Source organism: Pantherophis guttatus, chromosome 6 (assembly GCF_059756535.1).
Source record: "Pantherophis guttatus breed Tessera chromosome 6, ASM5975653v1, whole genome shotgun sequence".
NCBI classification, from domain to species: Eukaryota; Metazoa; Chordata; class Lepidosauria; order Squamata; family Colubridae; genus Pantherophis; species Pantherophis guttatus.
In genome coordinates, this window is record NC_142068.1 from 81,596,466 (window position 1) to 81,613,218 (window position 16,753).

The following is a 16,753-nucleotide window of genomic DNA, read 5'->3' on the forward strand; positions in this document are numbered from 1 at the left end:
TGTGGGTTGTTCCCTTACATTTCTGAGACGGTCTAATTTTACTCTACAGAGGGGAGGCTTTAAAGCTAGTGAAACAGTAGGACTGAGGGCAGATTATGTAATGGCTAACAGCTGGTGCCCAGAAAGTCTTATAAAGAAGTCCCTCACAGGCAGTTCTTGAACAATGGCAGTGTCTGAGTTCAGCTTTTGACCTTGTTTTGTAGCTTGAATTCCTGTTGATTCACTACAATTTTGCCCATTGGGCTTTCTTTACATTTTCATATCCTGATGTTCACCTGAAATCTCCGTGTTTGAACTCTTGGCCTACGCTTTGTTTCCAGTTGCCTGTTGTGTTTGCTGCTTTGTAATCCTTGACTTTGTCAGCAGTTGGAGTGTCTTGCTGCCTTAGTATCCCTGAGAAAAGACAAACAATGATGCATTCTGATTGTCTGTCCTATTGCCATCTACAATGGAGTGAAGCCTCACCTTCGTCTCCTTGCAGAAACAGAAGGCAGAGAGGCCTGTGAGATGGAATTGTTTCAATGCTCCTTTGCCTTTGAGTTGGCTCTGCACATTGTTTTTTAGGAGCAGAAAAGTGACGAGGAATGATGAACTGAGAATGCAATCTTGCATATAGTTCTTCAGGGTATGTTTCTTACGGAATTTAATTCCACATAAGAAATTATGTTAAAAGTGTGAAGTTTCCGAAAGATGCCCTAATTAATTCATGAGCCATGAGCCGAACTTCAAAAGAAATACAGTCATTTATTAGGAGCACCATTTCGGCAATATTCGGATGCAGTTAGAACTAATCCCACGTAGATTTACGTTCCCCTATGACCCTGTCTCTCCCCTCCTCTCTGGCCATGTCATAAATCACATTCTCCAATTAACCACTTTGGCTGGCTGTGAAATCCAACACCCTCCTTCTGTTTGCGGTCAGGAGGAATGTATGGAATGTACTTCAGTTAGGGAAATCAATCAGCTCTATCTGTTCTCCCTCCCTCCTGCTCATGGCAACTTGAAAGCTTTGCAAGTTGACATTCAGCTCCCCTCACTTCCTGAGGGTGACAGTTCTCCCTCCCTCCTGCTCATGGCAACTTGAAAGCTTTGCAAGTTGACAAAAACACTTTTTAAATGCATATCCCGTTTCCCCGAAAATAAGACCCAACCAGAAAATAAGCCCTAGCATGATTTTTCAGGATGCTTGTAATATAAGCCCTACCCCCAAAATAAGCCCCAGTTAAGATCATCAACCAGACAGAGGCGTTTAGTACTGTATTTCCCCCAAAATAAGACCTAACCGGAAAATAAGCCATAATGCGTCTTTTGGAGCAAAAATTAATATAAGAACCAGTCTTATTTTGAGGAAAACATGGTAGGTTTTCTTCCTCTAATCTGAAGGGGGAGGGGAAGTCTAGAAGTTAATGGTCAAAATCTTTCAGTAGTTGCCATTTTCGGTCCCCTGATTTTAATGCGACTTAGGTTTTAGCACACGCATATCTCCTTGGAAAATATATTTTTTTCAGATTAGTTTTGCTAATATTAGGATGCATGCTCAGGTAGATTTATTTATAGCTTTGTTGTTCTTCTCAGGTAATGAAGGAGCAGTTTGAATCAAAGACGATAGGATAATATTTTGATTACAATATTTAAAGAATATATGACAAAGCTGGTTTGGCATGCCTCTTTTGGCATGCCATACAAAAAGAAAAACAAAATTGTCAGATACTGTTTTCATACTTTTCATCACATCCACACGAATACCATGAGTGGGAACCTTTTATATAAGCTATTTTAAATTAGCACTGAATCTGGCTGTGGAGTTTTTGGTATGAATATGAGTGGTACACATACAGGTAGTCCTTGAGTTACGACTGTAATGGAACCTGTATTGAGGGGTGGGGGTATTGTTTTAATGGTTGTACATTTTTTAATTTATTTATTTTGGTAAGCCACCCAGAGTCAATGAGAGTGAGTGGGCGGCTATGTAACTTTTCTAAACAAAGAAACTTACCCATTAGGATTGAATGAGACACATTAAAAAAAAAAAAAACGGGTACTTTGGTGGCCTTATTATGGCTACCATATTCATTTTTCTGATCATACTGTGTAGACATCCCTGGTTATCAATAGTATTTCTTTCAGTATATGAGGATACTTTATAATAAATGAAATTTTTTTTCCCCTTTGGAAGGGAAAGAAATATGTTACCTCAAATTAAGAGAACTTTGCAAATAATAAGCTTATGGTGAAATTATCCCCTAGTCTTCCAAGAACTCTGTTTTCTAAAAGTATATTTCTTTGTGTGTTTTTTAAATCAAACATAGTGTTTTGTGTGATGTTAAAAGTAAGTTATTTTGAAAAATGCAAAGAATTGTGATAGAGAACTGTACAGGACAATGCTAAAAATGCCAAGGTTCTTTTTTTAGATTTTTTATCTAAATCTCTTTAAAGGATGGAGTCTGTAGGTTTCAGTAATTTTCACTATCTGTGTGGTACATCATTGTTTTCAGCCTCTCTTCTCTGTAAAGTAAAATTGTCACCTTTTTTCTACTCCCTGTAATTCAGTCAACATTTTGAAAATAACAACTTGTTGCAACACTAGTACTCTTCTGTAGTGTTTAAAGAAATGGAGATTTATTATTTACTCACAGCTCTCATGCCAACACAATTCTTGTGCTGATTTTCAATAAACTTGACTTTCCAAAAAACGAGTTAAAGAGACATTAATTGAGAATCTGAATCAATCAATTAATCAGAATAGAGCTGGAAGGGATCTTGAAGGGATTCCAGTCCAACCCCCTGCTCAAGCAGGAGATCCTATACCCAGTGGTGGGATTCAAATAATTTAACAACCGGTTCTCTGCCCTAATGACCGACTGGGTAGGCATGGCTGTGTAGTCATGTGACTGGGTGGGCTTGGCCAACTCAACGTCACTCACATCAATGGGTGCTTTGCCTTAGCTGTTACAATGTAATTAGGGTTAACCAGAGAGGCAGTTTCTGTAAGCAGGGCAATAAAGATTAGACTAGAAACAATACTAGAATGTTTCCTTCCTGTCTTCCTTACAGGATTAGCCCTGTAAAGTGGAAAAAAACAATAAGATTTCTTCCAACAGCCGGTTCTCCGAACTGCTTAGAAAGTTAACAACCGGTTTTCCCGAATAGGTACGAACTGGTTGAATCCCACCACTGCCTATACCATGTCAGACAAGTGGCTATCCAGTCTGTTCTTAAAAACCTCCAGTGATGGAGCACCCACAACTTCTGGAGGCAAGCTGTTCCACTAGTTAATTGTTCTCACTGTTAGAAAATTTCTCTTTAGCTCTAGGTTGCTTCTCTCTTTGATTAGTTTCCATCCACTGCTATCTTGTCTTGCCTTCAGGTGCTTTGGAAAACAGGTTGACCTCTTCTTTGTGGCAGCCCTTCAAATATTGGGATGCCGCTATCATGTCACTCTAGTCCTTCTTTTCATTAGACTAGCCATACCCAATTCCTGCAATCGTTCTTCACATGTTTTAGACTTCAGGTCACTAATCATCTTTGTTGCTCTTCTCTGCACTCTTTCCAAAGTCTCAACATCCTTTTTATAATGTGGTGATCAAAACTGGATGCAGTATTCCAGGTGTGGTTTTACTAAGGCTTTATAAAGCAGTACAACTTTGCAACTTCATTGCTGTTCTTAAACACCCCTATTATTTTTGTTTTATTTTTTAATTAACCGAAAGGTGAGGACATTTGAGTTCTTTAACCCTGACTATAAATCACTGGTTAAGGTGATGGTGGTGGGGACAAAACAGTGGTTGCAGCAAAACCCAGAAAGCCTTTTCTTGTTGCATTATTCTATGACTGGGAACCCTGCATGATTTTCTTAAATACAGCAGAGTCTTCTTCACAAGTATTGCATATGTATGGTGAATGAAGGATGCTGGTGGTGATGAACCTGCTCACTTACTTGTTAATGAAGAAACTTACCCCAGGAAAATCCTAGCAAAGACACAGAGTGAATCAATGCCATCTCAGGATTTGTGTCTGTATCCTATATTATACAACTAGCTGGATACCCGTGCTCTGCTATGAAACTATGTGATCAGGCTTGATAAATCAACACTTACAGCTTGAAAATTAATGAGTAGTTATGTTCGGCCTCTTCTCTCCCCTTCTCTCCCTCAGGCTTGCCGCACAGAAGCCTCTCCTCTCCTATCCCCCTTCTCTCCCTCAGGCTGGCCGCATTGATCCTCTCCTATCTTATCCCTGTCAATTTCTCTCCCTCAGGCTTGCCCCTTCTCTCCCTCAGGCTTGCCCCACAGAGGCCTCTCCTATCTTATCCCCTTCTCTCCCTCAGTCTAACTCCTTAGCATCAGAGCATTTTTCAGATGGGGAGGGGGAATAGAATGTCTAAACTCTCAGCCCACAGGCCAAATGAGTCATGCACTGGCCACACCCATGCCCAAGTGGCAGTTGGAACAGAGTTCTTTGCAGGTGGGAAGGGGAGTAAAACATCTAACTCCTTAGCATCAAAGCATGTTAATAATAATATAAGAAATACTAATGATCTGATGGTCATTTTGAAAAATCCTTTCTTAGAGAGCACCTAGAAGCCAAGCGGAACATACTTGCCAAATTTCAACTTTGTAGACTTTATGGTTCTGGAGATTTTGTGATGATGTGTGAGTGGTATTTTGCTTTTATATATATAAATTCACACTTGGAGTCATAAATTATTATTTTCTTTCATTCAGTCATACCTGATCTTGGGGACTACATGAATAAGTCCCTGCAGTTTTCTTGACAAGGTTTTTCAGGAGTGATTTATCATTGTCTCCATCTTAGAACTGAGAAGAAGAGACTGGCTCAAGGCAGTGGTGGGTTTCAAAATTTTTTACTACCGGTTCTGTGGATGTGGCTTGGTGGGTGTGACATTGCTTGGTGGACATGGCTTGATGGGCATGGCAAGGGAAGGATACTGTAAAATCGCCATTCCCTCCCCACTCCAGGGGAAGGTTACTGCAAAATCCCCATTTTCTCTTGATCAGCTGGGACTTGGGAGGCAGAGAATAGATGGGACGGGGCCAGTCAGAATTTTTATTACTGGTTCTCCAAACTACTCAAAATTTCCACTACCAGTTCTCCAGAACTGGTCAGAACCTGCTGAAACCTACCTCTGGCCCAAGGTCACCCAGCTGACTTTGTGCCTAAGGCAGGACTGGAACTCACCATCTCCCAGTTTCTAGCCTGATGCTAGACCAACCTGAATTATAGATGTGATTTAATTTATTGTATTTTTGGAAGTTTTCAATCTTCTTGTAGTACAAGTTATATTAGTCTTTCCTCCTTTATGCCACCTGTTCATCTTGTTTGCATTTCCATAGTATGTAATTTTGAAACATTTGTGAGGTAGTTTATCATAGAAACAAACACAACTGCAATTTGGGGACCACTTCCCCTAAATAAAAACTGCTCTAGTGAAGAGTAAATTGCTATCTATGTGATTCCAATTCTTTGGTTTCAATCTGAGAGTGATTAACCCTAATCCTTACCCTAACCATTTAATTTATAGATTTTGGTTCATTTACAATTTTATATATCCATTTCTCTCTGTATTTGCATGCACTACTTGTGTGTTATTAGGTATTTGCAGATTAGAGGACTAATACAGCCTACAGTTCCTTCCAATAGTCTGCAACAGCATCCTTTCTGTTTTAATCAGAATTTTCCACTTATAGCATTGAGAATTATCTACCCAATGTTGTGAACAAGGACATTGTTCTGTCCCCCTTCCCCACACAAGCAAACACACAACCAGGCACGCCTGCCAAGATTTTATTAAGCAATTAGACTAGAAACCCTTGCAGATAAGAGTTTTGGCAATAAACTGCGAAATGCCTGCCAAGTCAGTTTTCACTCACAGTCAGCAAGAGAGAGTTTATCCTGAGTCCGGTTCAGTAGCAAAAAGTAATCCATGAAGCAAGAGTTAGGCAAGGTCCAATCCAAATATGCACAAGCCAGATTTCAGGTAATGCGATGTGACTCTCAGGTTTTTAACGTTGACCGTCACAAAGCCTGAAGAGCAATCACACCCACTTTTATTCCTTGTGGGGTGTGGCTCAGTGACTCAACTCAATCTCTGGCCCTCCCACACCTCTTTCGTTGCTGCGCACGCTTCTTCCTCCGACGCTGCCTGGGATCAAGCCAGGATTCATCATCCTCGCTCCCTATCTGTTGTTGTTCCAATATGCATTCCTCCTGGCATATCCCAGGCTGTTCCTCTTGGCCTTCGGATGGAACCTGAGGCATTGCCAGAGAGGAGGGTCCTGGAGAGGGAGGCCTTATCAGTTCCTCCCCATCACCTTCTGAGTCCTCTTCCTCTGTTAGGACAGGCTCGAGAGTCGGGGTCACAACAGACATCTTTTACATTGCCTCAGTGATGGCAGAGAGACATTCCAAGGCACGATATGTAAATAAATAAATAAGTAATAAATAAATAAAATAAATAAATAAATGATAGCAGTCATCCAGTATTTATTTATTTATTTATTTATTTATTTATTTATTTATTTATTTATTTATTATATTTCTATACTGCCTTTCTCCCGTAGGACTCAAGGCGGTGTACAGCCAAGAAAAATATAGACACACAAACATCATAAAATTGCTAATTAAAATTATTACTTAGTTTGGCCAATTAAATAAAACCCAGAATTAGATAACATTTTTAAAAATCATTCACATGTTCATATGTTTAGCCCTGCCTGTTGGAACATCAGGGTCTTGAGGGCACGGTGGAAAGCACGGAGATCAGGGATATTCCGTATCTCCGGGGGCAGTTCATTCCAAAGGGTTGGAGCCCTCACAGAGAAGGCCCTCCCCCTGGGAGTCGCCAGTCGGCATAATTTGACTGACGTTACCCTGAGTAGTCCCTCATTGTGAGAACGAACCGGTCGGTGGGAGGCTATTGGTGGCAAAAGACAGTCTCGTAGGTACCCAGGTCCTAAGCCATGGAGCGCTTAGAGAGACTGTCACAAAGAAGAGTGGGGGGGGCCTGTCAATCTGTTCTCCAAAGTACATGAGGACAAGACAAGAAGTAACACGTGGAAGTTCATTAAAGAGAGATCCAACCTAGAATTAAGGAGAAATTTCCTGGTAGTGAGGTCAACTAGTCAATGGATTGGCTTACCTCTGGAAGTTATGGGAGCTCCATCACTGGAGGTTTTCAAGAATAGACTAGATAACCATTTTGCCCAGACTGCTTGAGCAAGGGTTTGGACTAGAAGACTTCCAATGTCCCTTCCAACCATATTATTATTGTTATAGTTATAGTTATATATTTAATCTTCAATTCGATTCACAATCTGGGACTGATAAAAATTTAACAGTTCAAGTCCTAACCAAGGACCTAAGAGCTATTAAGATAACGTCTGAGTATATAATAGGCAGTTCTGAGTAAGGTGGTTTTTTTTGCAAAGTCAGAATATTCAGGTATTGTTGTGTTGTTGTTGTTATTCTGTCTTCTAAGTAATAACTGGGAAAGTGTCTGAGTATGACCCCTGAGTATTCTTTGCACATTTTGCACTTTGTATCATGATTCTTAGGAATTTATTTGTTGCTTGAAAAATTTGAATCATCTTTGAAAGATATTGGAGTCCTAGTGGACAGTCACTTAAATATGAGCCAGCAGTGTGCAGCAGCTGCCAAAAAAGCCAACACAGTTCTAGGCTGCATAAACAGAGGGATAGAATCAAGATCACATGAAGTGTTAATACCACTTTATAATGCCTTGGTAAGGCCACACTTGGAATACTGAATCCAATTTTGGTCACCACGATGTAAAAAAGATGTTGAGACTCTAGAAAGAGTGCAGAGAAGAGCAACAAAGATGATTAGGGGACTGGTGGCTAAAACCTATAAAGAATAGTTGCTGGAACTGGATATGTCTAGTCTTATGAATAGAAGGACTAGGAGTGACATGATAGCAGTGTCCCAATATCTCAGGGGTTGCCACAAAGAAGGAGTCAAACTATTCTCCAAAGCACCTGAGGTAGAGTAAGAAGCAATGGGTGGAAACTAATCAAGGAAAGAAGCAACTTAGAACTAAGGAGAAATTTCCTGACAGTGAGAACAATTAATCAGTGGAACAACTTGCCTCCAGAAGTTGTGAATGCACCAACACTGGAAGTTTTTAAGAAGATGTTGGATAACCATTTGTCTGAAGTGGTGTAGGGTGTCCTGCCTAAGCAGGGGGTTGGACTAGAAGACCTCTAACTCTGTTATTCTATTCCTTTCTATATTAAATGGCAAATTCATTTAATGATTGAAGTAACCTTCTTACCCACCCCTGTCTTCAAAATGTTGGTGATGGTATGAGAAGGACAGAATGCCCTGCAAGAAATAGTTTCTGTCTCTTTCTGAAGCCAATAAATCAATGTTTAATGTTCCGAAGCATTTCAAAATTCTCAGAGTCAACATTGGGACAAAAATAAATGTATGTGTCAATTAAAGTTGAGCAGTTGAGAGTGGCTAATTATAATTATTGTTGTTTCTGTGGAAAGAAGATTGCCATTTTTGCAATGTCTGTACTGTTTATTACGGAAGCTCAGTGAAACAAATAATTATTTAAATGAATATCTTTAGACTAGAAGGGTCTTTTGTGTGTTATTTTGGCTTTCTTAATGGTTTGACTCTCCACTTAATGTGTATGTTTCTTTAATGTAGAAAAGAAAGAAAAATGAAGTCCCATTTCTCAATACAAGCATTTATCTTTCACGGTGTTTTAGAAATGTTTAAGCAAAGCTACTTGTCTCATTAGGGACTCATTTTGGCTGCCAAGAGCAAGTGGTAAAGGGATGAAGCAGAAGAAGCCAGCTTGGAAATGCAAAGCATTAGCACAAGGCTGTCTAGACAACATTTTTTGTTTTCTGGCTTTATTTTCATACAGTTATCTCTACTTCACTAAAGGACAAAAATTAAGAATATATGATAGATTTGGAGACTCTTGATGTGGTGGCTCACTTGCTAAAACGCTGAGCTTGTCGATCGAAAGGTTGGCAGTTCAGCAGTTCGAATCCCAAATGCCATGTAACAGGGTGAGCCTGTCTTATATTTTTTTGAACCCCGAAATAAGTGCTTGGCCTTATTTTCGGGGAGGTCTTATTATTTTGGGGCACTTGGAGCAAGATGGTGCTCCTCTTGCCGTTTTACCTGATTTCCAGCTCTGCATTTAAATATTTTCAGGGGAAGGCTTATTTTAGTGCATGCGCTCAAAAGCCTGATTGGGCTTATTATCAGGGGATGTCTTATTTTCAGGGAAACAGGGTAATAGATGGAAACTTATCAAGGAGAGGCCTAGAACTAAGAGAAATTTCTTGACAGAACAATTAATCAGTAGAGTAGCTTGTCTTAGAAATTGTGGGTGCTCCATCACTGGAGGTTTTTAAGAAGAGATTGGACAGCCGTTTGCCCAGAATGGTATAGAATCTCCTGCTTGAGTAGGGGGATTAGAGTAGAAGTCCCCCCAAGGTCCCTTCCAACTCTGTTATTCTGTTATTTAACAGTGACTTGGTTATTACATGAGATGTCATTAACACTGAGAGATTAAGTTTATGGTGCAAAGTGCTGATTTACTGAATTTTGTGCAGTAAATGTTATTATTTTTGACATACAACTTTCCCAAAAGATTATTTTAAGTTAAACCGGCTCCTTGGATATGCTTAAAAATCAACAAAATATGTGCTTTTTATATATTTTAAACAACAATTTTAGACTTAAAAATAGGTTTAGAAGTGATTTCCATTTTCCAACCGGAACTATATTGAATTAGTTGGAGGAAATGACATACTCTACACAATAAACTCTACCTTACACCAGTGATGGGATTCAAACACTTTAACACCCGGTTCTCTGCCCTAATGACCAGCTGGGTAGGCATGGCTCGGTGGTCATGTGACCATGTGGGCATGGCCAACTCAACGTCACTCACGTCAATAGGCACTTCGCCTTAGTTGTAATAAGGGTTAACCAGAGAGGCAGTTTCTGTAAGCAGGACAATAAAGATTAGGCTAGAAACACCACCAGAATGTTTCCTTCCTGCCTCCCTTACAGGATTAGCCCTGTAAAGTGGAAAAAAACAAAATAAGATTTCTTCCAACAACCGGTTCTCCGAACTGTTTAGAAAGTTAACAACCGGTTCTCCCCAATAGGTGTGAACTGGCTGAATACCACCATTGCCTTACACCCAATTGTGTCTCTACTGACATACAAACTAGCAAATATCCTGCAGAGGAAACCCAGACACCTGGTTGACAACTCAACCCACTCAATAAACTCCCTAGAACAATTTCTCCAATGCATCAAACACACCAAAATCAACAAGGAAGAAATTATGGTCTCCTTCGATGTCACCGCTCTCTTCATCTCGATTGACATCAATCTGCTTTTTTATTACTCTTAAGTGTTACTAATTTTTAACGTTGTTACTAAGAAAAAGAAGTGCTGTCAGTCAGGAAGAGAAAAGAGTACAGATAGCCCTCAATTTATGACCTTTTATACAGCAACCGTTTGAAATCATGACAGGTCTGAGCCATGGAACATAAGATCTGTACCCAAAGTTACAGCCACTGTAGCACACCGAAGGTCACAGGAATAAAATTGTTTGACAACAATCACCACAGTTTATGACCATAATTCCAGGTTCAATTCTGGTCATAAGTTGAGGACTATCTGCATCAAAAGAGCATGGAGCTACAGATTTAGCTGCTTATTTATTTATTTATTTATTTATATTTAAATTTATATACCGTCCTTCTCCCAAAGGACTCAGGGCGGTGAACAGCCAAAGGTAAAAAACATAGAATACAAAAATTTAAAAGCAATTTAAAATATATTAAACAATTTGGCCCAACAATTAAAATACCCCATTTAAAATTAAAATTAAAATTAAACAATTAGAGAAGTTAGGCCAGCCCGGCTTTTTGAAATAAAAAAGTCTTGAGGGCCCGGCAGAAAGTACGTAAATCTGGAATCATCCGTATCTCCAGGGGAAGCTCATTCCAGGGGGACAGCTTTCTCTCCCACAGAGAAAGCTGTCCCCCTGGGGGCCGCCAGTTGACATTGTTTGACCGACGGCACCCTGAGGAGCCCCTCTCTGTGGGAGTGTACTGGCCGGTGGGAGGCTCTTGGTGGCAGAAGGCGGTCTCGTAGATATCCAGGTCCTAAGCCATGGAGCGCTCTAAAGGTGGTCCCCCAACAGCTTGAATCGCACCCGGAGGACCACCAGAAACCAGTGCAGCTCGCGCAGGAGAGGTGTTACATGGGAGCACCATGACACTTCCATAATCCCCCCCGTGCAGCCGCATTCTGGACCAGTTGGAGCCTCCGGGTGCTCTTCAAGGGGAACCCCATGTAGAGAGCATTACAGTAGTCCATGCGGGAAGTGACGAGGGCATGAGTGACCGTGTGCAAGGAGTCCCGATCCAGCAAGGGACGCAACTGGCAAATCAGGCGAACCTGATAGAAAGCCCCTCTGGCCTTTTGAGGAGGGTGTATGGAAATTGAATTGAATTGAATTGGAAGGAATTGGTGCCTCAGATGTGACTGCAGCATTAGGTTGCATGAAAAACGCAGAGAGAGCGTAAGAGTATTTTGTCCGTTGATTTACAGCATTTGTGATGATTTTGAATTGGTTGAAAAGCCAATATTAATGCCCATTCACAAACCATAGGCTGGTTGTGATTTTATGAAGAACGCGGATTTGAAAGACGTTGCCGTAATCCTTGTAAAACTCCAGGAGTCATTAAATTTTTGAAATGGCCGTTCTTATTGACTGTCTGAGGAAAATTAAGTTTTAAAGCCAGCAAATGAAGATTTCAGACCCCAGTGAACAGTCTGAATGAACAAGAGTGGTTAGTCACAGGATTTGACAGCTTATGTCATTGTTCTTTATCAGTCGCTTTTGCTTTTACATGACAAGTGACCTCTTCTTTGGACTGTACTGTTCTCTTTATGCAGCACTATTTCTCCTCATCTTTTGTGTGTGTCTATGTGTGCCTCCCTTAGGGGAAGCATATGATTACACCGATCCTTTAATGCTGCTTTCCCTAAATTGATGCCCTCCAGAACCCATAATTTTCACCTAACATGTCCTTTTGCAAAGTTAAAATCTTACATATCTGAAGAGGGCCAGATTGAGGAAAGCAGGTTTAGAAGATTCTCCACGCGGGGCATTCCTTTAGAAACTCAGATAAGGCGAGGTACCGTTGCTTCCATATTGCTTTCATTATGGATATTTTCACACTATTAAGTGCTAATGTGCTCAAGCTGACTTCGTCTGCTGACACATCTTGGGAATTTACTAGACCGTGTAATCGGGTGCAGAAGTGTAAACCATAAAAGAGCTAGATAAAATTTAATTTCATTAAATAGTAAAGGATGAATTTCCTCTATAAATTCAAATCGTTAAGACCAAACCGTGTTAAATGTAATACCTTTGGTTAAATTAAGGTGAGGCCAATTCCTTTTTGTTCAATAACATTTAAGCAGAGGAGCCTTTTACTGCTTGTCTGTCCCAGCATCACTGAAGCACTTTGTGTTGGTCCTCATTTACTGTAGATGGGTTGCCCAGTTTGCTGTTCCTTTTTAAACTATTTTCATCAAGGCCACCATAGAGATCTAGTAGCATACTTGGGCTATCCTACAGTATTGTGTGTGTATATATATACATTTCTGCAGTTCTACGACATTCCAAACAATGAGTTTGTAAAAGTTCAGCAACACAATATCTGCTTATGATTATATTTAAGCTACTCCATTTATAGCACTGCAACGAAACCTTATTTTGTGTTCTCATTCTTCAGGCATTTAATTCATATTCATAATTTTTTCATATTGAAGTCCCCATTGTAATCTAGATTCTGCGGAAGCCTAGATTTTTTTTCCTTTCCTTTCCTTTCCTTTCCTTTCCTTTCCTTTCCTTTCCTTTCCTTTCCTTTCCTTTCCTTTCCTTTCCTTTCCTTTCCTTTCCTTTCCTCTCCTCTCCTCTCCTCTCCTCTCCTCTATCCAAAAAAGATTGCAATGTGGTCTTCATATCTGTGATTAAAATAGTAGAAGCAAAATTCCAAGCACTTAACTAGTTGAAACGTATGAGAGTCAAAAGATATCTCTTTACTTCCTGAGATCCAAGTTACATAAGCATCCACCTAAATATGTATTGTTCGTGTGGAAAATGTTCAATATGCGGTAAAGCATGGGAAGAAGATCGAGAAATAAAGAAATATGAAAATAGTGTAAATTTAGTTCCATGGCTGCATAATTTTTCTACATGGAACATTGTGTATGACATGAAAGATAGCTACAAATTAATATGCTTTATCTATTACTCTACTTCTATTATATTATCCCCTGCCTCAGTGGTGAAATCCAAATTTTTTTACTACTGGTTCTGTGGGCGTGACTTGGTGGGCATGGTGTGGCTTGGTGGGTGTGGCTTGGGTGTGGCAGGGGAAGGATACTGCAAAATCCCCATTCCCTCCCCACTCCTAGGGAAAGGCTATTACAAAATCTCCATTCCCACCCAACTTTGGGGCCAGCCAGAGGTGATATTTGCTGGTTCTCCGAACTACTCAAAATTTCCGCTACCGGTTCTCCAGAACCTATCAGAACTTGCTGGATTTCACCCCTGCCCTGCCTCATTTAATGTAGAGAATAGCTCACAGGGTCAAATAAACCTTTTTTGGGGGGTGGGGTAAGGGTGATTTAATCAGGCACTTTTGAAATCAAAAATATAATCAGGTTGCTCAAACTATTCTAAAGTGTAATTAATAGTTTAGCTTTAAAAGAGTTCAGTGACAGCATGAAATGTGTTAAATACCCCAATTTTATTTGTGTTCCCAATGAGCTTTACTTTTTTCTTCCAGGCTGACAAGAAGGAAAGAGGGAATGCCTTGAATGCAGCAATAGATAATATGTGCAAGAAAACAAGAGATCTCCGCAGACAGGTAATCTCCCCAGGGACAAAGCGTGTTACATTTCTGCAATTAGGTAGAATTAACTCCATGGATGAGGGTGTTAAACAATTACTCACAATATTGAAAAAAAGAACAGTGATATTTAAGCCAAAGAGCTACAAATTTAGATATCATTTCTGCAGCTTTATCAGGTGGATTAATAACAAAGGGCAATCCCCAGGTATTAATTATTAACTTGGATTTTTCACTCTTAAATATGAAATTGGGAAATAGGTTACTACAACATGCTGCACAACAATATATGTATACATTTTGAAAGAATGGAAAATATTTATTATACTTTTTTTTAAAAAAATGCTTTTCATTCCTTACATATCAGAACCCTTAAAGTTCTTGAACAATTAGTTTTCTTTACTCAGCTGAAATAGATTTGAAATATTAGATGTGTTCTACATCTAATATAAGATGATATATTAGCATCCCATGGTGAGCACCCCTACAGCACGACATCATGTATGAGAGGCACCCTCAGAAAGTCAAATGCTTGGCTTTTGCCTACATGCAGGAAATTAAAGAGGCACTCTGACTCATGGAATATCCTTTGAGGGTATCTTTTCCCTTTAACATCATTTTGAAAGCATTTTGTTGTTTCCTTTTAGTGTATTAGCATTTTCATATCTGCTGCTAAGAAGCAGGAAATAAATATTTCACAGTGAATAATTTAACCCAATTGCATTAGGATTAGCTTTATTTAAAGGCTGTTTTTCCTGATGCAGCCACTCCACGGAGGTTGCTTGCTGTCAGGGTGTTGAAGGAACACCCTCAACAAAATAAAGCTCTGAGGCCTGAGGTTCCTCAAAGTTCCAATTTATTAGAGATGTCATGTTGGCACATCTGGGAAAATCCAAATCTGAAAGTTTCCAGGTTTTCCCCACACAGCTAAGAGTTCACAGCCCTGCCCCACCCCCAGTGGTGAAATCTAAAATTTGTTACTACCGGTTCTGTGGGCTTGGTGGTGGTGGGGGGTAATGTGACTGGGTGGGCATGGCCAATTTTTTTTTTTTACTTTTAAAACCATTTTTTCTACAACGTCTTCGGCGAAGAGGTTGTAAAAAAATGCTTTCAAAAGGCTCTGACAATCCCAGCTGAGTTGCCTGATCGGCAGAGACTTTTTTTCTTTTAAATGCCTCTGGCGATCAGGCAACTCAGCTTGGATCATCAGAGGCATTTAAAAGAAAAAGGGTTTTTTTCTTTTAAATGCCTCTGGCGATCAGGCAACTCAACTTGGATCGTCAGAGGCATTTAAAAGAAAAAAACCCTTTTTTTCTTTAAACGCCTCTGATGATCCAAGCTGAGTTGCCTGATCGTTAGAGGCATTTAAAAGAAAAAAAGTCTCTGCTGATCAGGCAACTCAGCTTGGATCGTCTGAGGCATTTGATGATCCCAGCTGAGCCGCGTGATCATCAGAGGCTTTTTTTTTTTTTACTTTTAAAAGCATTTTTTCGGCCGAAGAAGTTGTAGAAAAAATGCTTTTAAAAGTTAAAAAAAAGCCTCTGATGATTGTGCGGTTCACCTGGGCATGGGGGGGAGGGCAGAGATTTTTGCTACCGGTTCTCTGAACCACCCGCCTCCATTGCTACCGGATTGGGCAATCTGGTTTGAACCGGGAGCATTTCACCCCTGCCCACACCCACAAATTCATCACATTGTCCAATCAACTCTTCACACTCCACCGGATACAATCTTCAGGCAGTCTCCATCAGACACAGGCAAAAGTCCTTGAATACGGAATATTGTTATGACTAACTTTCTACGGCTCCAACAACAACCCCCTCCCAACTTCCCCAGCTAAAATATGTGCTTCTTTTTAGAAGCAAAAAGAAAATTGTCTTCCAAAACTGACACTTGGACTTTTTCCCATAGGTTGGATGTTGTCATTTATTACCTTGTCACTCACCAAACAGATCACACTGCCTTTCAACCTAGCAGTAGCAAAAACATACCACAAAATGATTTATGGGTCTCCCGCTGGCGGAGTAACTTGCTGGATTAACTTTCCAGCAGTTTTGATACAAAGCAATGTCCAAATACCAAAACCTTTCTGTTGGGTTGATTTTCATTCTCAAGAACTAAGTAAACAGGGAAATTGTTTGATTGTGCTAAGAAATTGTTTTGGGCTGGCCTGGTATCAAATAGTGATTTGCACAATATTTAGCATCCGTGAGTACATGTTCATATATATGGATGGAGAAACTCAACTATTAGAACAAAATTCCCTGCTAAAATTGCTGAATAAGTCTATCTATCACACTATCTAACAAAATGAAATTCAATGGTGAAAAAAGTAAGGCTCTACATTTAGGCAAACCCCCCCCCCCCCAAAATGCACTGGTACAGCATATGTGGTACTTTGCTCAATAGTAGTAACTGTGAGAGGGATCTTGGAGTCCTAGTGGACAACCATTTAAATATGAGCCAGCAGTGTGCAGCAGCTGCCAAAAAAGCCAACACAGTTCTAGGCTGCATAAAGAGAGGGATAGAATCAAGATCATGTGAAGTGTTCATACCACTTTATAATGCCTTGGTAAGGCCACACTTGGGAGTATTGCATCCAGTCTTGGTTGCCATAATATTTTTTTTAAAATTTCATTTATATGTCGCCCTTCTCTGGAGACTCAGGGCGGCTTACAATGCGTTAAGCAATAGCCTTCATACTTTTGTATATTTATACAAAGTCAGCTTATTGCCCCCACAAACTGGGTCTTCCTCATTTTACCTGCCTTAGAAAGGATGGAAGGCTGAGTCAACCTTGA

General features: G+C 40.1%; 1 protein-coding gene across 3 annotated transcripts in view; it reads left to right on the forward strand.

The window, feature by feature from the left end:
• Positions 1-16,753, forward strand: part of CTNNA3 (catenin alpha 3) — a 957,874-nt gene that overhangs the window by 467,320 nt on the left and 473,801 nt on the right. For all 3 annotated transcript variants that reach the window (XM_034438682.3, XM_087871803.1, XM_087871802.1), the window contains one exon: positions 13,890-13,970. In XM_034438682.3, the coding sequence (XP_034294573.2) occupies positions 13,890-13,970 (81 nt within the window). The remainder of the gene's footprint in view (positions 1-13,889; positions 13,971-16,753) is intronic.